General features: G+C 41.9%; 1 protein-coding gene across 1 annotated transcript; it reads left to right on the top strand.

The window, feature by feature from the left end:
- Nucleotides 1–51: 51 nt before the first annotated feature.
- Mdh1 (malate dehydrogenase 1) lies at nt 52–14,993 on the top strand. The gene is made up of 9 exons (XM_048435514.3): nt 52–222; nt 5,312–5,410; nt 6,060–6,156; nt 7,619–7,794; nt 8,529–8,651; nt 12,230–12,406; nt 12,880–12,993; nt 13,613–13,702; nt 14,666–14,993. The coding sequence occupies exons 1-9, from the start codon at nt 67–69 to the stop codon at nt 14,789–14,791; spliced, it is 1,158 nt and encodes a 385-aa protein (XP_048291471.2). The 5' UTR covers nt 52–66; the 3' UTR covers nt 14,792–14,993.
- Nucleotides 14,994–23,765: the final 8,772 nt, after the last annotated feature.

Genomic DNA, 23,765 nt, shown 5'->3' with positions numbered 1-23,765 from the left:
GGCTTTCGGGAATTGTAGTTTCTAACTAGCAGGGATGCACGGAAGTTGGAGCTAGAGACCCGCCGGATGAACTACACTTCCCAGAAAGTGCGGGGAAAACCTGCCGAACCTTTCCTGGCGAGCCCAGCTCTCTCTCCCAGAAACGGTTTTGCTGTAGAGGTGACCTGGCTCCTGGTGACAGCTTTGCAGGTGCAGAAATCGTCTTCGCAATTCTCAATAATGGTGAGTGTGGGCTCCTAGATCCTGCAGCAACTCAGGCCTCTCGGCCGCAGCCTGGCCTTGACGCCCTTTAGAAAAGCCCTAATGCCAGGCACTGTCTTTCGCACCGTTTGCAAAACCCGACTCATCCTCCGGACTGTCGCAGTAACCCAGTAATTGGAAAGGGGTTCGCTTCCTTTTAGGATCTCTTAAAAGGACTCTAGAGAAGTCGCTGTCCTTGGAGAGACGCATCTCAATCCTGACGCATGCTGAGGGACAAAATTTTCTCTGAAGGACGTTAAAGGATTTGACGGGGATGAGATTTGGTTGGAGGGAAAGAATTGGGTCCTAACCTCTATTTTGCCTCTTAAGCTCTTGGAAGGAGTAGGCCTGTGATATTGAGGTTAAGTAGTGCTCTAAGTTATGATCCCAGTTTTCAGGAGACATGCATTCGCCATATCTAATTTCAAAGGAAAAAATGTTACTGGAAACCTATTCTTGATCTTCTTTTGTAAAGCTAGGACTCGTTAGAATCTCTAGTCAAACAATTGGGTGGATATTTTTTACTATTCTGTCATGCGTTGCAGAATACCTTCTTGCGGATGTAACGCAACCATCTTGTTAAAGCTCTAGATGGCTGGATCTTCCTGCCTTGTCCCGCCTGAATGGGGGTGGGGGGTGTGAAGGAACTCTGACGTAGGAATAGTCTGTGTGCTGTTTGAAGGTGACATTTATCACCGGAGTGGAAATTGCTACAGTACTTTAGAGTTTATATTTTGAAGATACTTTTTCTCCTTTAATCTCAAGATGGGGAGTGTGAGAAAATATTTGGAAGAATTGTAAATTTCGCAGAATCTAAAAAGACATGTTTCAAAGCAAGGACAAAAAGTCTCTCAACCTCTATGAGACCCCAAGGGGACAACTGCTAATTCCCAGTAACGGTTGCCTAGTTGTTTGGGCACATGCGTAGTTATTTAAATTATGGCCTAAGCGGTTTCTGCTATAGTGGTTTTAGTCATAAAATGGAGGCAGTTATCCAAGAACTTCAGACTTTAGAATTTTAGGTTGAGATGAAAACCTTTTAAAAAAATCATCCCAACCAAGATCCCACTTAAAATACTAAAATTTAGTTTTTGAGACCAGAATGTGAGTTCTCAAGGTCACAAGATTTGCACCCAGGGTCTCTTACTTAATCTTCCCATTTTACCTTGACTGTAGTATGCATTTGGCAAGTCTGCTCTTAAAACAACCTGGCAAGGTCATTGATTTCCCAAGGTCATGGCGATCCAGGGCCCCTGATTATAGTGTTGCATTCCCTATACAGTCGATGGAACCCCTAGAAGGTCACATCTGCGCCAGATGACATGAGACGGTCCAGGAAGAAGAGGTCTGTCATGTTGCAATTGCACATGATTCAGAACCTTCATGCCTCCTGGGAAGAGTACGTGGGCAAATTACAGAAAAAAAGCTGTGAGCTCCACTCAGGGTGGTGGTACATTCCTTGAGTCGCAGCTCTTGGGAGGCAGAGACACATGGAACTCTTATGATTTCAAAACCAGCCTTCTCTGTGGACCAAGTTCCAGCCAGCCAGGGCTGTGGAGGGAGACCCTGTCTCACAAAGAAGGAAAAGAGCTGTCTTTTTTTTGTAAGCCAATCAAAAGCATTTTTAGAGGAACTCTGCCATTGTCCACAAGGGAGTGACCTAAGAATTCACCTGGAGGACTCTAAATGACACCGCTTCTTCTCTTTCATATTGCAATAATACCTGTAAGCTAGAAAGTAAAAAGAGGGATGCTATTACTAAGAGTCAAGCTTTTCAATCAAGTAGCACATTTTTAAGATAGCCTGTATCCCCAGGAAGGTCATTAATGCCCTGCCAAAAGAGAAGCCGTTCCTTTTTGGATCTGGGCAGAATGCCCAGATATCTGAGCAGAGAATAGTAACCTGCGTTGGCACTGCTGCATTGTGGGAAGTCAGCGGGACTCTCCTACCCTCCTGCTTTCCAACTGCAGTGTCTCAGGGGAGCAGAAAGAACCAAACTGGTGTTTCCCTTACCTATTTCATCATCGTCATGCAGATACGAAGGGAGCCCTTAAGATGACGGTGCCTAGACACAGAAGGAGCCTGCAGAGGTAGAATCAGCTGTTGGTTAGGTGACCACCACCTCTTTAATGCAGACTGCGATACTGGAAATACCTTGTTGATAAATGGCTACATCACTCTGTTCTAACTAGACTTTCTGGAAGGTTAAACTTTATAGATGTAGTTGACACATTCTCATTTCTTTTTGTTTGTTTTGTTTTGGGTTTTTTTTCTTTCTTTCTCAAGGCGGTTTCTCTGTGTAACCTTGGCTATTCTAGAACTCTCTCTGTAGACTAGGATGGCCTCCTCCCTAGTGCTGGGATGAAAGGTGTGGACAGCCACCTTCTGGCTCCCCCTCATTTCTTACCCAGCTTGCACCTGTTCTTTTCTGTCAGCTGAGATGTAGCAGTGAACCGAATTCAGATGATAGGAAGATGAAATGGCAAAGCCCCCAGAAGAGGGAAGCAGCTTCTCCCTTCTCATTTCTCAACTTCAAAGGGAAAGATAACTAGATGAAATATATATAATATATATATATATATATATTATATATAATAGTAATGTTTCCTAATCATGATATCTCAGAACACAACAGTTGTAGAGCTGTGTATAGCAGAAAGTAACTGTATAGAGTAATGTGCGTTAGTCATACATATAGTTTGTGTTGGACATAGATACATGTCTTATTAAGTACATACTACTATAGATGCATATTATTATTAAAATTGGCTTATGTGGATATTAAATTTAATATATCTAGAGATATGGAAAAATAGGGGAGAGATCCAGGGATCAAGAAGAATTTTTCTCCATAGCTTTCTGGGGTTTTATCTTTGGTTATATTTTTCTACTCCTATCCTGGGCATGTTTTTTGAAGAAGAAATGCAAGTAAAATCTACTATGATCAAATTTATTTCTTTGAGCCTTTCTGTCCCTGGCCCTGCACTCTCAGGTGTTGCGTGTGTCACTTCCTGCTCTTGCGCCATAAAGATGTTTTCAGGTCACTGGGGTCATGGCCCTCCTCATGGTCCACCACCCCCTGGTCCAGGACACTGTCACCCTGATTTTCACCATCACCATGGCCCTGGGCACCATGGTCCTCACCATCACCATGACCCTGGGCACTGTGGTCCTCACCATCACCATGGTCCTGGGCACCCTGGTCCTCACCATCACCACAGCCCTGGGCACTGTGGCCCTCACCATCACCATGGTCCACATCACTGAGAAATGAGAAGACAAGACGAGAGGACACAAGATGAAGGGGTTACACAGAACCCCCAGCTGACCCATCTCCCCGTCTTACCCAGAATTTTCCCTTCCAAATAAATAGCCTCCTGGAGGCCATGTTTGTTCTCCTCAGAGGTTTTGTTTCTTCATGTCCAACTCGGTACTTGCAGACCAGTTCTTTCTAGATTTCCTTGTTGTGTAAACCGGATGTCCATCTTGGCATTCCCAGAAGCTTGACTTGGTAGTGACCACAACACAGGGCTGCTTGAGACTACTGATCTGAGTACTGTCTGTCCTTCCACTCCTGTCTGGCTGCTCATGTCGGTCTGCATACATTCTCACCATTTCCTGAAAACACACTGAACTCCCAACCTCATTTTATTTTATTTTATTTTATTTTATCTTATCTTAAAATAAAATGGAGCTAAACATTTAAAAAAACAAATTTATTTCTTTATAACAATTAATACTTATTTCCTGAGTTTCTTTTCTTTTTTGTGTCTGTGGGGACCAAGTTACTGAGTGCTGTTGATTTCAGGCACCCCCGCGTTCCATCTCAGACAGATGGCTCACCTAAAGAGGCTGCTCTAAATAAAGAGAGAAATCAAATGCTTAGTGGGTCATTTCTTCATGCAAGGAGGGACCAGGGTAACACGGAGCACCAGTACAGTGCTCAGCATTGTCACGGAAGGGAAGAGCTTATCTTGATTCCATTCTATGAATTCACTAAGCCTTTTTCCATTACTCAGCCGTCATTTTGAATACAGTTGTTATTTTAGTCTGTGTCTTATTTTATTCAGAGTCTCTTTGCCTGGAGAGCTGCGCTTTTTTTTTCTATTATGTAACTGTTGTGCTTTTTTTTTTTATGGTTTCTCTTCCTTCTTTTAAAACATATTTTTCCCTTTGAACCAGATTGTCAGCTATGCCGTCGTGATTTAGTACAGTATTTAATACTAAAATTTTTATATTCCAGATACTAATAATTTTCTCCTTGAAAAGAAAATTAAAGGTTTGGACCAGCAAGATGGCTCAGTGGGTAAAGGGAACTTGCTGCCAAGTCTGACGATCTGAGTTCAACCCCCAGGACCCACAAAATGGAAGGGACAACCCAACCCCTACAGTGCTGTGTCACGTGTACACCACCCCGTATACTTTAAATAAATATAGTTTTTAAAATAAAGGCTTAACACTGAGCATAGTGGTGCACTCCTTTAATGCCAGCATTGCGGGGAGGGGTGACAGAGGCAGGGGGGTCTCTGTCAGTTCGAGGCTAGCCGAATCTATAGAGGGAGACCCTGCCTCTAAATAAGTACAGGCTTGTTTTTGCTCTTTGGTTAGTTAAGTCAAACAGGATTGTTTTATTAAAGCTTTTTGGTTTAAAGGGAAAGTTGTAGTCGGTGCTACACCTTCTCCTGGTGTGCAGGATTCTGATGAGGTGGGAGTCAGAATTTGCTTGATAAAGACTTCTAAGGCTCCTCGGACCTGCAAAGGTTTGTATCACCTCATAATATGGATGTGACAATTGTGGGCCTAGTTTTTTGCAAAATGTCCCCCAAAGATGGACACAGTTGCATAAGTAATAAGTAATCTAGTTCTGTGCTTCTCCTAAGCGTGCCAGCGAAGGGCACGGTTGGTAAGTTGCGTGCTCATTTGTACATGCTGTCTTTGCTGAAAACAAGCCTATAAATTAGCTTCTACTCAGCTAGCCGGGAAAAGACTTGACGGTCTCATACTTGCTTTTAAAGCACATATTGCCGTGTTAACACTTTAGTAAGCTGTGACTGGGTCCTTCTCGTTGCAGCCGGAACCAATCAGAGTCCTCGTGACTGGAGCAGCTGGTCAGATTGCATACTCGCTGTTGTACAGTATTGGAAATGGATCTGTCTTTGGTAAAGACCAGGTAGGGCCTGTCTGTAAACCTCGGCATTGTAGTATGCTGTGTGTAGCTACAAACAATGAACGAATAGAATTGGCAGTCCCAACACTGTAATAAGTCCTATGCTGTAGGTAGAGGCTAGTAAGATGTTTATAGGTTCCCCTGCAGGCACTGAAATCAACTTGAGATCAGAGTTCTTCCACCTGATGTTTACTCAGCTTCGTGCAACCAGCAGGGGACAGTCAGTGTCACTGATGGGAGGAACTGTGGGCGAGGGGGAGTCCTGTGAGAGAGTTGGTGACTCTGCCATTTTTCTCCAGTGATGCTGTTTTGAACCCAAATAATCAGACGAGAAATCTACCCCACAGAAAACAGGCACCCCCTATTCTAGCAAGTATGATTTCTGTACACTAAAATCCTTTTCTAAAGGATTTTCTAATTCTTTCTCTTGAACTGCAGAGAGTTGAGTTTTCCCTTCATGTCAGATATTGTAGCTTTTCTAAAAATGAAATCATTCCTATAACCACTAATAAAAGAAAGCTATGGCATCTCCCTTCCATACTGTGACTAATCAGTTGTAGCTAAATATATACAAACAAAAACTGGGGCGGGGCTTTGTGTGAGAGCGAATGCCGGCCCCAGCACCCACACTGCTGCCCTTGCTCTTTGGCAGCCTATCATCCTTGTGCTGCTGGATATCACCCCCATGATGGGGGTTCTGGACGGCGTCCTGATGGAACTGCAAGACTGTGCCCTTCCCCTTCTGAAAGGTGAGTAAGGGAGTCAGAGGAAACAGATGAACTTTTTAAATTATTAAAGATCGTCAATCAAATTGTTTTCCACAAGTACTTTTTGTTGTTTTTGAACTACACTACTTTTTAACATGGATACCAAGAACAAATAGGTGCAAAAGCAAGAGGCAATCAGTAGCCAGTCGGGCCCTGTTTTCTCCCCCATCTACACCTAGGTATAATATGCCCAAGGGTTATCCCTCCAAGTTGCTTGCATTGTGTTGTTACTTTAGTCTATTTAGAGTAGTAGCATCCTGTAATAGGAGAGCTCCCATGCCAGAGAATGTTCTCCAGGGCTGTGTACTGCTCTAGGCCTTAGCTGGTCCCTCATATATGTCCCCTTTTGTCTGCCAAGCACAGGGATTGAGACAGGGATTGTCCGTAGTATTGTGCACCTTGAAGGAAAGCAGAAGCTCTATGTCTAGTCAGGCATTTCTTAGAAGAGAGACTCCCCTATCCAGATCATTCGGTTGTGTGACCCTAGACTTTAGAGTCCAAAGGAATACCTGGTCGTGCCGGGCCCTTTCTGCTGACTCTTTCCTTACCCATGGCCCTTTCCAAGTTGGCTTCCTGTGTTGCATTTTCCAGTTACATGCCCCTTCTGCTGATCACTTCTGCTGTTACCGATGGACCCAGTGTTTCCTCGGCTGCTAGAAATGTGGCAGGGGAGGGCAAGCTTGACAAAGGATGTGTGGCTGGAAAAGGAAGATGGGCACTTTTTTTTCTTCTGATGTTCCTCCATTTCGGGACTCGGCAACCTGACTGACATGTTTACTAGCCTAAGACTTTATGTAGAGAAATTCTGACTCTCGACCGTGGCCTTTTTACTACACTCAAAGCACCATTGCATGTTCCTTGTTCAAAAAAACAAGCTCTATGTGTTTGTCAGATTGACACTGTGGCGTTCTAGTTGAACTCTGGACCGCCCTCCCTATCTTATCACAGTGGCAGCATTTCCTTATGCCTGAGTTCTTCATCTGTGAAATGTGAAGATTACATTTGATAGAATATAATCCTTAGCGTTATCCCTGGTACAGTATGCCCCAGTAAACATTTTCAATTTGTAGTTGATATCTTAAACCTTGAAGTAATTACAGTGAATTGGTTTCTCTTTTTTGTTATCTGTGGTAATAAATGAAAAAAAAACATGCTGTTTCCAAAGACTGTGCATCATATATCATTATGTAAATGATTAAAAACTGTAGAGCTATTTTAATTGAGGTAATTATTGATGTAAGAAATACAAAATATTATTGACTTTCTCCTGTGTTCTTGGTGAGTTAAATGAATATATTATCTTTTTTTAAAGGCCTCAGAAAAGCATATAAATGTGAACTATAAAAGTAAATATTTACCACAGTTTAAAAGAGTAAGTACATTCAATATGAAAGGGGAAACTGGGCATTTAAGTAGCTCTGTGTGCTTTTTGCCGTGTCCACAGATATCATTGCGACAGACAAAGAAGAGGTTGCCTTCAAAGACCTCGATGTGGCTGTCCTTGTGGGCTCCATGCCAAGGAGAGAAGGCATGGAGAGGAAAGACCTCCTGAAAGCAAACGTGAAAATCTTCAAGGCCCAGGGTGCTGCCTTGGAGAAATACGCCAAGAAATCAGTTAAGGTGACTAGCAGCATATTTTACAGGGTGTTTTTCTTTTCTTTGTGTGTGTATGTGTTTGTTTGTTGCTGTTGTTTTGTTTTGTTTTTCAAGACAGGGTTTCTCTGTGTAACAGTCCTGGTTGTCCTAGAACTCGCTCTGTAGACCAGGCTGGCATCAAACTCACAGAGATCCATCCGCTGCTGCCTCCTGAGTGCTAGGATTGAAGTCATATGCCACCACCACCTGGCTCCAAAATCACTCTTCACGAGTGACCCATTTATAGTACTTCATACTTGTCTACATATTTGCTTTTTGTAGATTTCATCTTAAGTAGCTATCCTTTCTCTGTAATCATTAACAAGAATTAGGAACGCACAGGTCTCTTGGTAAAAGATTACAGAGGTTTTAAACTGGCAAAATCTGGCCTGCTCAGGATTTGTGGTTCTGTTTACATGCAATTACACCTCTGCAAACAAGTCTTTGTTGGGGGAAATATTCACACACTCGGAGGCAGTTGGTGCTCGCAGGGGTTAAAAGGGATATATGTGTATGTTTGACTCATTAGATTAGTGTGAAGTGAAGATGATCTGTCTCCATCATAAAACATAAAGATGTCTCCCTTGGATTGTGGATATTGCCAGCTGGAAACTGACTTGTATGTCATAGAAATATAATATATAGGCGCCTGTTAGACATGTTTAGTCCAGTTCTAAGACAGGTGTGTTGTCTGAGTCTTTGTGCTCCTACCCACTTAGGTCATTGTTGTGGGGAACCCAGCAAACACCAACTGCCTGACGGCCTCCAAGTCAGCCCCATCAATCCCCAAGGAGAACTTCAGTTGCCTGACTCGCTTGGACCACAACCGAGCAAAATCTCAGGTAAGAAAAATGGCTTTTAAAATAACGTAAAGATTTAGGCTTTGAAACCTTTTTCTTGTTTCAATTTTAAAAGAATTCAATGTTGGTTTATGCATTTGTTGACCAGAGGCTGGCCTTCCTCCTTAGTTTTGTCTTCAGTAACAAATTGTGAACACATATAATATCTGTGTGTGCATACCAATTATAATTCAGTACGGTTACTAATGTTGCCTTGATGAGTTAGTTAAAAGCTAGTTATGAGGCAGGTCCCACCAGTGAGCCAATTGGTGCCTAGCCCAGTGTGATCAGAGAGGCTTCACCCAGCAGCTGATGGAAACAGCCAAGCATTTGGCAGAGCTTGGGGAATCCTGTAGAAGGGGAGAAGGAAGGATTTTAGGGTCCAGAAGGGCCAAGGACACCACAAGAAAACTCAAGAAATCGACTAACCTGGGCTCACAGAGACTGAACAGACAACCAGGAGCAAGCATGGGACTGACCTAGGCCCTCTGCACATATGTGACAGTTGTGTAACTTGATCATCTTATGAGATGCCTAAGTGAGAGCAGGTGTTCTCTGACTCTGTTCCCTGCTTTGGGGACCCTTTCCTCCTACCAGGTTGCCTCACCCAGCCTTAACGGAAGAGGAAGTGTCTAGTCTCACTCATGAGATACCATGGCAGGCTGATATCCATGGGAGGAGGAGGAGGAGTGGATGGGCGCAGAGGGGAAAGACTGGGAGAAGAGGAGGAAGGGGACATTTTGGTTGGAATATAAAAACAAAAATATACACAAAGACAAAAAAAGAGTTACAAATGAAATAAACCACGACACACAATTAGTTTAATCATGTCATGTGTGAAGCTTCTAGAACAAAAGGCTTGAGTGGTGTTTATGCTTCATTTTTCTCTGCAGCTAGGCAATTAAAATTAGATTTTAATTTAATTTTAATCTTTTAAAATTGTTTATGTAATTATTAAAATTATCAAAGTATTCCTTACTTCTTGGAGACTTAGGTAAAGATGGCAAAGGGATCCGTGACTAGGAGACCAGCAGCTGCTTTCCAAGCATTGAGAGCTGAGCCGCTCACTTAGGCAGCTTCTGCGTGCCCTGTGGTCCTAAGTGAGGGAGAGGCTGGAGTTCTCAGACAGGCGCTCTGCCTTCTCTAGCGCTATTGTGTCCATCCTGCCTCACCGCAGATTGCTGCTCCTATATAGTCCTCTGGGAGTTGTGCTACTTATTAAGAAAACTATTTTTTAAACAGAAAATGATACTAGTTTATAGTTTAAAAAAATTTTTTTTAGTATTTATTTTATTTATTATGTATACAATATTCTGTCTGTGTGGATCCCTGTAGGCCAGAAGAGGGCACCAGACCCCATTACAGATGGTTGTGAGCCACCATGTGGTTGCTGGGAATTGAACTCAGGACCTTTGGAAGAGCCAGGCAATGCTCTTAACCTCTGAGCCATCTCTCCAGCCCTAAAAAAAAATTTTTTAAAGACTGTCTTACACTGAGAGTTGACTCTTTCAACTCTGGAATATCCACTAAAACATAAAATAATTTGCATTTGTTAACTTTACTACAAGATTAATGCTTTATATGTAGCTTTTAATTCTCATGGTGTCTGCAAGGCTTTATTGTACTTGTTTTGCGGATAAGATACCTGAGACCCAGAGAGATCAAGGAGCCTGCCCAAAGTCACAGAGCTAACTCATGATGGAGCTTCTGGATTGACCTGAATATGAACACTGTATATGTTCTATTCAGTGGTATTAAGTAAACTAAATGCATTTTACTGGCTTTACCATGATACTGTTACATAATAAAACACAATAAAGATTTGTTGCTGTTACTGTTTTTATTATTAAAGAGCTATATAACCTGAAGTTAAAGACTCATACCATAAATATCTTCTTCAACTTCCCAGTTAATTTTAGACAGTAATTAAATACTTGATGAGATGCTTTGGGCTGTAGGCAGTGTGGTGGCTGGGAAAGGATAGGACCAGACTAGAGGACAAGATAGACATGAAGGGCAGTTATACGGGAAGAGAAGTGTGCTGCAGTTGTAGATGTGGGCCGACCTTACTCAGCTCCTACAGAGAAAGAGGTGAAATGGTACCAATAAGCCTCCTCCGTGATTCGCCTTAGCAGATGCAGAAGTTGGACGGTTCTGCTTCCCATGACAGAATGGCACTTTGTCCCAGTGCATGACACAGATTCCCTTGTTGGGGCAAAAGTCATGAATGAACCAGGAGTGGAGTTCTCCTGGTCACTCACAAGCCCTTGGCTGGGCGGTTTCAGTCTGTCCATCTGTCCATCTGGCACAGTGGGAGCCGCTAGAAGCTTCTGAAGAAGCATTTTAATGAGAAGTAATTAAACCCAAAGTAAAATTTTCTTTCATGAATCATGAAAAGTCCTCCATGATTTATTCGAACACGAAAGCTTTAGTTTCCTGCTGGCTGACTTGTCCCCTCTGAACTCTCCTGTGTGTGTGAAACCCAGCCCTAGGTGTGCACGTGCCTGGGGTGTACGCACACACAAGAGGATTTGACAGTGCACTGCTGTTAGGGAGAAGAGAGTTACAAGGATTTAACAGATCCACATGACAGACTTGAAAGTTCGCCTAAGGAAGCAAGAAATGTTACCCTTTGTATGTATTAATTTCACGGGTTCTGACGTGACCGACATCCAGAAGAACATCTGCTGGGCACAGAACAGCTGTTCTTTGTTGATCAAGAGATCAGAGCAGTGAGAATTAGACCTCATTGTTCTGGAGTAGTTTAAGCTGGTCAAGGGGTCAAGAGCTCATAAGTTCTTAGTATCCTTGGGGTTTTTACCCAAGGTATAAATATTAGTATAAGTATTCATAAATGTATTAAATATTTTATTATAAAAAGACTGCGTGAGCAGAACTGGCCTGTACCTAACATGTCGTGTGTTCAAAGTATGCTGTGTTCATTGTGTTCTGTGTCTTAAATGCATTGCAGCTTGGAATATCTTCAGCTTCTGATGAGTTTATCAGAATGTGACTATTCTGTCATAAGTCACATCTGAAGCCTTCTCAGTTTAGTTCCCAAATCTATAAAATAGGGATAGCCACAGTTTGGTAATGTGAGTCTCTTTCTTATGCCAGTATCTCTAAGATTAATTAAAAATTAATTTGTATATTGTATGTAACAAAAGTTTCATCAAAATAGGATGAATATACCTAAAGTATCTGACCCTAGTTGATAAGGTAGCCTCCCATGTACACAGTAACAAAACAAAGCTCATATTTATGTATTAAGAATCTGATGATCTGTCGATCAATGTTTTTAAACTTGCTGTGCTGATAATCTAATCACGGATTACAGGATGTTCTCTGCTCTCAGATATTCTACACTGTAATGCTTCAAGCTCATAGTTGTTAACATTTTTAAGTGCTTTAGGATTTCGCTGAGCAATAAAATTTGCCTTTTTTGAATTCCATGTAGCTTGAATTTGCTTAATATTTCAGAAGCTTTTTTCCTTTACTTAAAGGCCTCTGTCTTCAAACAAGTCACAGTGTGCAATAAAAATCAATTGTCTGACTGGTGTGTTTGTTTTTAATTGAACTAGATTGCTCTTAAACTCGGTGTAACTGCTGATGATGTAAAGAATGTCATTATCTGGGGAAATCACTCATCAACTCAGTATCCAGATGTCAATCATGCCAAGGTGAAGTTGCAAGGAAAGGAAGTTGGTGTGTATGAAGCCCTGAAAGATGACAGCTGGCTCAAGGGAGAGTTCATCACGGTAAGAAGAGCCTGGGCCGTCTGAGCAGTCAGTCAGAGACAGACACATCACACTGCTAGCCCAGTGTCTGGTCAGGGGCCTTGAGCGACCCTCGAGGACAGCTGTATGTCACAGTCTGCTCTGTGGACTGTATATGTTCTTTTTGGTCATGCAAAAAGACAATTATCATCACCTAATCGGACCTGTTGTGTAACAGTCGAGATTATTGTCCTCATCAGAAAAACTGAGCCAGCTAGTTTTGCTTATAGCAAAAGCAGTTCTCTGTGTTTAGTTTGTTACATGTTCTATAGAAATTTGTACTTTGGTTTCCCAAAAGGACTGTTAACTGATAATTAGAATAATAAGATTAACATTGGAGGAAATCCAGTGAGCTATGGGGGCAGCGACCTTTCGCCGCAGGGTAAACGTGGAGCTGATGAGAATTTTGCTGTCATGCATGTGTCACGCATGTCACTGTCTCTGCCCTCACCCAGACTGTGCAGCAGCGCGGAGCAGCTGTCATCAAGGCGCGGAAACTGTCCAGCGCAATGTCTGCCGCCAAAGCCATCTCTGACCACATCAGAGACATCTGGTTCGGAACCCCAGAGGTGAGGTTGTCGTGTGTACAGGCCATTCTTCCAATTGTGTTCCTTAGTGCTAAAGTGTAAAAAGACCAATTAAGCCAGTTCAGTTCATTTCCTTGATAGCCCAGGAGCCCAGGAATGTTATTAACCTTTCTAAGCTGTGTTGTCAACTGTTACATGACATTTATCACACAGGATGGGTTAAAGGCAGTTATATGTGGTAAGCCATTCTTAAAACCTGGATTGGGTTATCGCATTCTTAACTATAAAATCAGGATGGTGTTTGGGGCTGGAGAGATGACAGCTCAGCGGTTAGGAGTGTTTGCTTCCCTTGTAGAGGACCCAAGTTCCTTCCCAGAACCCGTGTCAGGCAGCTCACAACCACCTATAACTCCAGCTCCAAGGGACCTGTGCACACATGTGCATGCACAGATACACATATACCCATAAATTAAAAATGTTTGTTTAATCTTAGAGAGTGGTAAAGCACAGATTCTGGAAGAGGATAAGGTGGTGTGTGTGAGCCAGCGTTGCTGTGCTTCCTCGCCCAGTAGTTATGCACGCAGTCAAGGAAGTCATTGTAGTGTGATGGTTCATGTGTAAACTGATTCCTGTGATCCATGACACTGTCAATCTTTTTCAGGGAGAGTTCGTGTCCATGGGCGTTATCTCTGACGGCAACTCCTATGGCGTTCCCGATGACCTGCTCTACTCGTTCCCTGTTGTGATCAAGGTGGGGTGACGTGAAAGAGGGACGCGTGCAAACACACACACACACACACACACACACACACACACATTATATACTTATAGGATAGGTGTATATCCCTAAAGTAGATACTCCTGTCTAATGCCAAGTCATTAATAAATACTGAAACTTATCTGGAAAGCTAGATTCATCTCTTGCTGCTAAACACTTTGTTATTACAATAACTCTGTATTGTACTCATAAATAGGGTCTTATTTTCTCATAAACCCAGAGTACTGAACACTTTTTTATTATAATCATGGTATAGTTCATTAAAACTTTCTATGGATTTCTTTCAAACTTAGTTTTAAACTCAAGTGTTGTGATACTCATGACTCTGGGGTTGAACTGAGGTAACGAAGAAATCACAGACATGTTTGGGAATCTGAGACTGGGTGGGTCGGGCACTCTGATGAAGTTACACCAGCAGTATCCCAGAAACGCAGCCTTTATTACGTACAGCTGAACAGGAAGCGGACTATAATGTCGTGGTCTCTGTAGGGAGCTGTCGTGCTGGAGAGGAAGCTGTGTCTGATGTGGCTGCTACATTGTGCATACAGTGTCCATATCAGCGCTAGGACCAGAGGAAGCCTTACCAATCCAGTGGGTTGGAGGCACTGGGGTCCCTGACATGGAGGCTCACATGTCATGAATACTCATTTGTGTGGGGTAGATTCGCTTCCCCACATTAAAGCGCTTTTGGTTCATTAATAATCATGACTTGGGTTCTAGGCCATGTTCTCTGGAGGAGCTCTTGCCTAGCATGCAGGAGGCTCTGGCTGGGTTTCATCCCCAGTGTGACTTTAAAAAGTGGCCTCTGGTGTCTGACTAGCTCTTCAAGTTAGACTTTAAAGTGGGTGTGCTTTGAGACACCATTTCAAGCTAGGCTAGTCCCTCCTGAAAGGTCACTAACTTTAACTGAATCTCTTGCAATTGTTGTCCTAACAGAATAAGTCCTGGAAGTTTGTTGAAGGCCTCCCTATTAATGATTTCTCGCGTGAGAAAATGGACCTGACTGCAAAGGAACTGGCAGAAGAAAAGGAAACTGCTTTTGAATTTCTCTCCTCTGCATGACTAGACAATCACATTGACGTCAGTAAACATCCCAAAGCTGAGGAATCAAAATGTCGTCTTTGAGCCTAGTACCAAACAGTAATAATGCTATACTCAAGTGTGAACAGCAACATATTTTAAATATTATGTGCTTCGTGGTAGTAATTTGTGAAAGTCTATCATGCTGTAAGTGTTGATCTAAATAAAAGTATATTCAAGTGAATGTGTTTCAGCTTCTATTTCTAGCTAATCATTTAGTATCTTCAGAAAATCAATTTGCCCCAACAGATGTAATTTGATTTTTTTTATTCAGTTAAAAAAAAGATGGAAAATTTACAAAATAACATCATATAGATGAGGAAAGCCCAATGGATCTATTTCAGAATGATCTCATTACTTAAATGAGTTGTTTATAGTTTTTAATCTTAAAGGTTGGTTCATATTTTGCTGATAATTTGGTGGTCAATAAATACCACAGTGTTAATGTTTGTGATGTAAAATTATTGGAAACATAATACTAAAAAAGAAAAGTGGTTCTGAGGCGGTCCGTTTTCCATGAGAACATAGTGCATTGTCTTTTCCACTTGGTGTCTGGTGCCAGTGAAGGTGTAGGAAATGCTCCACTCAGAAACATAAGCATCACTGGTTGTCCCTCAGTGTCAAGGTTATCAACAAGGCATGGCACTCTCATTGACAGCAATTTGCCCAAACAGCCAGCTATCCTGGATCCACCCACCTCCAGCCAAGGAGAGCATGGGTTTTTTATTCTAATCTTAATAATAGCTAGAGTAAGTTACAACTTACCGCTTTAAGACAATGATCACTCTAGGAAATCAGATCTTGAAGCCTGAAGAAATCAGAACTCTCTCCGTTGTAGTTCGGCTAACGTATGCTCCTCCATGCTATCCCAAACTAAATCACACTATAAAAGTCCCCTGCCCCTGAAAATTTATAAATGCCAGATTTGTTCATGAGAGTTCTCTGAAGTCTCTTGGGCCTCCCCACCTCTCTTGCCATTCCTTTCATGGCAGCTGTCCGTCCCCCTTCGCTGACTCTTGATGAAGCTTCTCCCCAGGTTTTACAGAGTAGCCTTTCTTTCCCTTCAAGGCCCTGTTATGCTGTTTTTAACATACTGTTTCTGATTGCTCTCCCAGCGGAAGGTCAGATCATGGTCTTAAAGCTCTGTCTTCTAATACACCTCAACTTCCCAAGGGTTTTCCAACTTCAGGAATAAATCACTGCTGTGTCCCTTTAACATTCTCGGGTCACACATTACACAGCACACACTGAATATCTCTATATATGGTGCAAAGACTGCAGAATGGCTTTTTATATAAAGGCAAGGCATTTTAGAGACTCAGACAGGTCTGAGAAGCCAAAGTTAAGACAAATGAACCAAACGGAGCCTGAGAAAGGCTACAATGGCAGCGAGTCGCACCACAGAAGGCCACAGGATTGAAAGCAAAGCTCAGAGTCCAGCAAGAGCAGGAGTAGGTCCAGATGAAGGAACGGACCAAAAGATGGCCAGCAGGTCCACATAAGAAAACAGGAAGCAGTCAGCAATGAAGTCGGCTGTTTAACAGCAGGGATGAAGCTAGGCTGAAGCCTCTATGACAGACAGTTCTTTCTAGCTTTGCTGAATCAGGGTGGTTGGGTGGGTGACAGGCTAGTGAGAGTCATCACCATGGCGGTGCTGTAGGTGTTCACCTCTGTGTGGTTCAGGTGAGAGTTATTCTGTTTCCTTGATCTGGTATGGCTGATGAGTTCGTGGGCGTGGATTCCCTGATACAGTTCTAATGCACCTATGTGCCTCTACAGCCTCCATTCACCTCTATAAATGATCGGTCCCTTTTCCTCTCCCGGTGATGTCATTTGTCCGTCTGCTCTGTGTACAGCTCTGGATAGATGGTACCATTCATGTCTCCACCCAATTGCAGAGTTATTCTCTGTCCTCAAAATGGTGTCTAAAGCATTTGTGAAATAGAATCTGCCAGGGCAATGTACAGCTTGGGAAATCACTTTAAACAATGTGGAGTGACTTAGAGTAGGCATCATAGCCTGCATCCAGGTGACAACACCAGCCAGCTCCTGCCCGGCTTATTTGTCCATGCTTGGAGGGAAGCATGCCGATTGAGAAATGGCAGGTAGAAAACAGATGTACGAAAGAAAAGACAGAAACACAGGATAAGATCTGGAGGGAAATTCAGTGAATACGGAAATTTGCCCAAGTTTATCTTCCATATTTTCTTATATACCCCAATCCAAAAGTGAGGGAGGGAAGAAGACAAAGGACTGCTTTAAAATGACACAAAGGACAAACGGCAATCACTTGCTTCAATACTTGAGACATCGGATAACTATATCCTTAGTTAAGTACTCTGTTGTTTAGACAGGACCTGTAACAACCATACCTTAGACCAAGCATCCTATAGGCAGCCACTCCCTGGGTCAAAAACTTTCTATGATCTCCTTGAAGGAGCAGGAATAGGCTTGAATTCTCTGGCCTTTAGTCAAGGTGGAATAGATCCACCTCTATGGGCCATCTTAATACTCAAAACACCAGTTATCTACACCCAAAGTCAGGATATCTTGTTTATCACCACAGTTGTTGTCAATAACTTTGAAAGAGCAAAGAGTAGGCTCAAACTCTCTGACATTTAGTCAAGGCGGTGCAGACCCAATCTGTGGGCCCCCACAAGTAGGGTATATCCTAATCTCAACAAAAGGCTATTTAGGAGAAACGGCTCATCATTTAAGAGTGCTTGTTGTTCTTGCAACAGAATGCCTATAGTGGTATATTATTTGTGTATTAATAAATAAAGCTTGTCTGAAGATCAGTGCAAAGTATAAGACTATTCAGTCATACAAGTCAGGCAGTGGTGACACACACTATTAATCCCAGCAGGCACACTAGTCAGTCATACAGGCCAGGCAGTGGTTGCACACACCTTTAATCTGAGCAACCACACTAGTTATCCATAGAGGCCAGGTGATGGTAGTACATGCCTTTGATCCCAACATTAGAGAGGAATATAACACATGAGGAGACAGGTCTCAACTCAAGTCTCGATCTGAAGACTCGTGGAGGCAGGATTGCCTACTTTTGGTCTGAGATTGAGATAAAAACCAGTGGCTGGGTGCTTTGCTTTTCTGATCTTCAGACTGAACCCCAAAATCTATCTCTTGGTTTTTATTATTCATGCAACATTTGGCATCAAACATTTGGGGTACAGAATAATGAAAAAAGCCATTTTCTGTGACTTAATGGCCACCATCATTGGCTGGAACTACACATGACTGGAGTCACTACCCTACCAGCTAAGTTTTTCTTTTTTCTCACCTGGCAGGCTCTCCCTGAACCCCTTCTCAAGCTGCTGCCAAACTAGGTAGCTGCCTTGAAATCCAGTCAGGCTTTTACTGTTCTACACAATAGCAATAAACCTCACATCTTCTGCAACTTGGGCAACAGATTTGGTAAGATCAAAGTTTAAAATGCAAATAACTGACATTGTTATTGAAGGTCTGGTAAACACAGTTGCAGATGTAACAATAATTTCATCAGAATTTTGGCATCTAAATTAGCCTCTTCAGGATATAAATGTTCAGCTTTTAGGGACTGGAACTTTATCTCAGCAAAATGCAAGATGGGTTGAATGTATAGGGCCAGAAGGACAGGGAAGAACATTAAAACCATATGTGGTTGACATAGCAATAAATTTGTGGGGACGTGATTTATTACGGCAATGGAATAATCAGATTAACATTCCCCCAATCTTAGAAATAAACTATAAATTAGTATGTTTCTGGGAAAAACATTACAAGATATAAAAAACAGTCACTGATCATTCAGGTTCTACAAGAACAGGACGCAACAGCTGCTGCTATTTCAAAGGCACCAACAGTCTTACCTTTAAAATGGTTGGCAGACAAACCCATATGGGTTATTACACAATGGTCTTTAAGAACAGAGAAGCTGCATGCTTTAGAGAAACTGGTACAGGAGCAACTAGATGCTCAGCATATTGAAGAATCAACCAGCCCTTGGAATTCTCCTGTGTTTGTTGTTAAAAAGGGGAATGGTGAATGGTAATAGATATAAGAGCTGTAAATAAGGTCATTCAGCAATGGCCTCTTTACAGTCTGGCATCCCTTTGCCTTCTCTATTGTCTAACAGATGGCCTCTTATAGTTACTGATTTAAAAGATTGTTTTTTCACTATACCGTTACAAGGAAAAAAGAGAGAAAAAATGCCTCCACAGTGACTACTTTTACTAATTCTCAGGCTGCTAAGACATATCAATAGAAGATTGTCCCACAGGGAATATTAAATAGCCCCACCCTGTGCCAATATTTTGTAAGTAAATCATTGGAAATGATACATAAAGGATTTCCTGAATCTATAGTTTACCATCACATGGATGACATTTTGTTCTCTGATTGAAATTTAGAACAAATATTTGAAGAAATAAAGAAAAATTTACCTTGTTGGGATTACAAAATGCCCCTGAAAAAATACAAAAAGGAAATTTTATTAATTATTTAGGTTATAAGATAGGTTTACAAAAAAATTAGACCCCAAAAGTTGTAATTATGTGAGATTGATTATAGATGCTTACTGACTTCCAAAGATTGCTAGGAGACATTTCCCATCTATGGCAAAGTACTGGGGCAAAATCTTATGAAGTGATTAAACAAAGCCTTAGATGGTAACAAGGACTTAAATAGTCCCAGGGAATTACCATCTGAAGCTCAGAGAGAATTGCCTTTGATTGAAGAGAAACTACAGAAGGTACAGGTAGATCGTGTGTATCCGAAGCTTAACTGCATTCTGGTCATATTCCCTCCACACATTCCCCTACAGGAATTTTAATGCAGAGGGAAGATACTATCTTAGAATAGATCTTTTTACCACATAAACTGAGTAAAAAATTAAAAACTTATGTAGAAAATGTCTCTGAGTTAATTCTAAAAGGAAAATTGATCCTTTGTCAATTAGCAGAAGTAGACCCAGCAGAAATTATAGTACCTTTTAATAATGATGAAATTGACAAATTATGAGAAGAAAGGGAACCCTGGCCAAGAGCATGTAGTAATTTTTTGGAGAGATTAACAACAACTATCTCTAAAGCAAGAGAATTCAACTTACAAAGAGAACTAACTGGATCCCTCCTTGCATACAGGACTCACCAGTAACTGGAGCCCCTACATTCTATACTGATGCAAATAAATTGGGAAAGGCAGGCCGTGAATCAGAAAATGATCAAAGCCCTTATGATTCAGGCCAAAAGTCAGTATTATATACTATTCTCATGGTACTGAGTGATATTAAAAAACTTCTCAACATAGTTAACATTCACAATATGTAGAAAAAAGTTGTTTTGCATATTGAAACCACTAAATTTATATCAGATGATATAAATACCTTTATTATTTATTATTTATCCAGTTATAAGATACAACCAGGAATAGGGATCATCCCATATACATAACATATATCCAATCTCATATGGGTCTGTCAGGTCCTCTAGCACAAGGTAATGCAGAAACGGATCAATTATTTATTGGTTGTAAATGTGCTGAAGTCCTCAGAATTTCATAAAAATATCATGTCAATGGCAAAGGTTTCAAAAAAAAAAACCTTTTCTGTCACATGGCAATAAGCTAAGGAAATTATTAGGAAATGTCCTACCTATTCTTTACACAATGAGACACCACTATCTGCAAAAAGTAACCCAAAGTATACTCAAAGGGATGAAATCTGGCAGACAGATGTGTTCCATTTTGCAGAATTTGGAAAACTAAAATATGTAAACTGGTGTGGGATGTCCTTCTGTCTATGTGTTGCTTTTATTGGTTAATGAATAAAGAACTGCTTTGAGCCTATGGCAAGGGAAGAACAAAACAGGTGGAGAAAGGTAGGCTATATGGTGGGAGAAAGAAGGGCAGGGTCAAAGAGATGCCTTGGAGCTGCCAAAAACAGATACTGGGAATTTTGCCCAGTAATCCACAGCCTCGTGAGGATACACAGATTACTAGAAATGGGTTAAACTAAGTTGTAGGAGTTAGCCAATAAGAAGCTAGAGCTAATGGGCCAAACAGTGATTTAATTAATACAGTTTCTGTGTGATTATTTTGGGTCTAAGTTAGCCAGGCAGCCAGGAACCAACAAGCCTCTCTCCTATAGTACACCACACCATTGATACCTATTCAGTTTCCAATGGACTTTCTTTGAGCTCAGAAAAGACTGATTTGGTAATTACACATTTGCTAGAAGTTATGGTCATCATGGGTATACCTAAACAAATAAAGACAGATAATGTTCCAGCATATGTCTCTAAGAAAATGAAGCAGTTTTTTGCTTATTATAATATAAAGTATATTATAGTTATACCATGTAGAGAGCTGCTTTGTGCCGCGCCTTAAAGATGGCACTGGCTTCTGCCTTCCAACCCCTGGATGGTGTGTGCTCTCAGTTGTAATTAACTCCATTTATGGCCAAAACTTATAATCAGGCTTGCTTCTGCGTACCTGGGCCTATCTGCATTTCCCACATGGCTTGCTGGAGTTGGCTACCCAGAGGCTATTCTAGCTTCGAGCGGGCTTCCCCCGGGGTCAGAAGTTTGTTCAAGGTTCCTGATTAAACTGCAGTTAGAAGAGTCTGTGTTGCTTCTTCTTTGCTGGTCAAAGCAGACGCGACAATACCACACAATCCTAAAGGCCAGGCAGTTATAGAAAGATCAATTTGAAGCTGGGCGGTGGTGGTGCACACCGTTAATCCCAGCACTCAGGAGGCAGAGGAAGGTGGATCTCTATGAGTTTGAAACCAGCCTGGTCTACAAGAGCTAGTTCCAGGACAGGCTCCAAAGCTACAGAGAAACCCTGTCTCAAAAAAAAAAGAAAAGGAAAGAAAAGAAAAGAAAAGGAAAGGAAAAAGAAAAAAGAAAAAGAAAAAGGAAAAGAAAAAAGAAAGAAAAGATCAATTTGAATTCTAAAGAATATGTTAAATAAACAAAAAGAGATAATAAATATCTGCAGGAATAGATTGCATAATGCTTTATTAACTTTTAATTTTCTAAATGCTAATGAGAAAGGAACAATAGCTGTGGAGAGCCAATAGATAGTAGAAAAAACTACAGAATTAAATTAGCTGGTATAACTTAAAGATGTACTGACCTCAGAATGGAAACCAGGATATGTGTTATGTTAAGGAAAGGGTTTTACTTTTATATCTATAGAAGAAGAGAAGGCAGGATACCATCAAAATTGATAAAGATTTGATTTGACCAAAAGACACCTCTTAATTAGAAGAGATGATAGTTCATCAAATAGCTAGGTCATTTAATGTGGACTAACATATAAAACTAACAAATGCTTTTCATTTGATCAGATATATTTTGCCAAAAGAGAATCTCCCCAAAATTAGGGTTGGGGAAGGATTTTGTTTCTGAAGAAAGGTGTTAAGTTGGGAACCCCTCTCATCTATTCCAGCCCCCAGGTCTGAGAGTTGTATTGATCTGGACTCCAAATCCCAGCATGCCAGGTCCTGGGGGGAGTCAGGACCACTCCCACAGAGTATTTAAGTGAGCACCCAGAGGAGGAACATGTGGTCCCTTTTTCTTCCTCCTGGTGGTCATCTTTGCAGCCTCCCGGTTCCCCCTTGGGGCCACCTGAGAGCGCAGGAATCCCATTAATCCTGGATATTTCTTAATTTGGTTTGCTTTGATTTGGCTTGATTTGAGAATTTGCATTGGCAGAGAGCTCATGTTAGGAAAAAATTACTAATATCTGGAGGTCCCACCGAGATAAGGCAGCCCTCTCCATGCAGCCCTAGGCCACGTGTCTACAATCTGAGCTCTCCATGCCACGCTAAAACTGGCTCCTGGGCTACAATGGCTGTGTCTTGGTGTATTCCTTTTCTTGTCTATGCTATAGGGTTTTGGGGGACCCATTCATCTCATTTTTGTCATTAATCTGACTCTTGTTGAAGTTGTGTCAGGAGTCTGATCTCTGCAGCGGTCAGACTAGCAAGATCAGGCTTGGTTGAGGTGGGATTTGTTTGTTTTGGGACGCCAAGCATTCAATTTCCACAACCTCATTGGGCCTGAGAGCTATTTTGGTAGACGCACTGTAATAGACTTAGGCCTCTTGGTTGGGCATAGACTTTAAAATGGGCACTTGAAGTTCAAAGCCAAATCCACTGTTGCCCCTGGGATGCCTCTACAAAATCTTTTTAAATTGGGCTTGTCTGTTCAATACCATCTGTCCCAAATGACTAATTTCCCTATGCACTAAGATTTGGCCTCAACCATCCTCCGTGACCTTGAAAATTTTTGCCGCCCCATAAAGACAAATAGACAGAGCTTACATGTGTCCATGGTGTTTTGGACTCTGCACTCTCACCCCTCTCTTAGGGGCCAGTGTCTGGCAGCACCATGCTGCCAGAGGCACTGGCCCCTCTCCCACTGCTCAAGCCCATGCTACCCAACCCCCTCCCTTGGTTCAAGGTCAACTTCCACTTTACCCACCATCCCCTCCCCCTCCTACCTCATCTCCCCTATGCTCAGACCCCCTCTGCACACTGGGCTAGCCCCTCCCAATCCTCCTCTTATTCCCTTTTCTCTTCCAGATCTCTCTCAGATAGAAAAGTGGCTAGGTTCCTTTTCTACTAATCCATCTGCTTACTCATTTTATTTCTCAGTCAACACCAGACATTAGGAAAAAGTTAAGAAAGGTTGAGGAGGGTCCCCAAACCCCTATATGGGAATTGGTGAAAATGGCCTTTAAGTTTTAGTGCCCGAGAAGCTGAGTCTTCCCAACAGACAAAGTTACAACAATCTACAGGCCCAGGCCTTAGTAGCTGCCCTATGGTCGCAGGAAGGGGGACAAGGGACGCCAATCACAAGGCTCTACCCTGGTGGAGCCCAGCCTAAGTCAACTTCACAGGCAAGTTGTTTCCAGTGTGGCCTAAGTGGTCACATGGCACGATATTGCACTC

Source organism: Myodes glareolus, chromosome 8 (genome assembly GCF_982192425.1).
Source record: "Myodes glareolus chromosome 8, mMyoGla1.1, whole genome shotgun sequence".
Classification (NCBI taxonomy): domain Eukaryota; kingdom Metazoa; phylum Chordata; class Mammalia; order Rodentia; family Cricetidae; genus Myodes; species Myodes glareolus.
The sequence above is the reverse complement of the archived record's forward strand: the minus strand, read 5'-3'. Positions and strand labels throughout refer to the sequence as shown.

What these genes read in the sequence shown, in the direction of transcription:
- Mdh1 (XM_048435514.3), top strand. Translation starts at nt 67, where the DNA reads ATGAACTACACTTCCCAGAAAGTGCGGGGAAAACCTGCCGAACCTTTC. An exon ending in ACGCCAAGAAATCAGTTAAG is followed by an intron (nt 7,795 to 8,528) that starts GTGACTAGCAGC and finishes CTACCCACTTAG; the next exon opens with GTCATTGTTGTGGGGAACCC. An exon ending in TCAAGGGAGAGTTCATCACG is followed by an intron (nt 12,407 to 12,879) that starts GTAAGAAGAGCC and finishes GCCCTCACCCAG; the next exon opens with ACTGTGCAGCAGCGCGGAGC.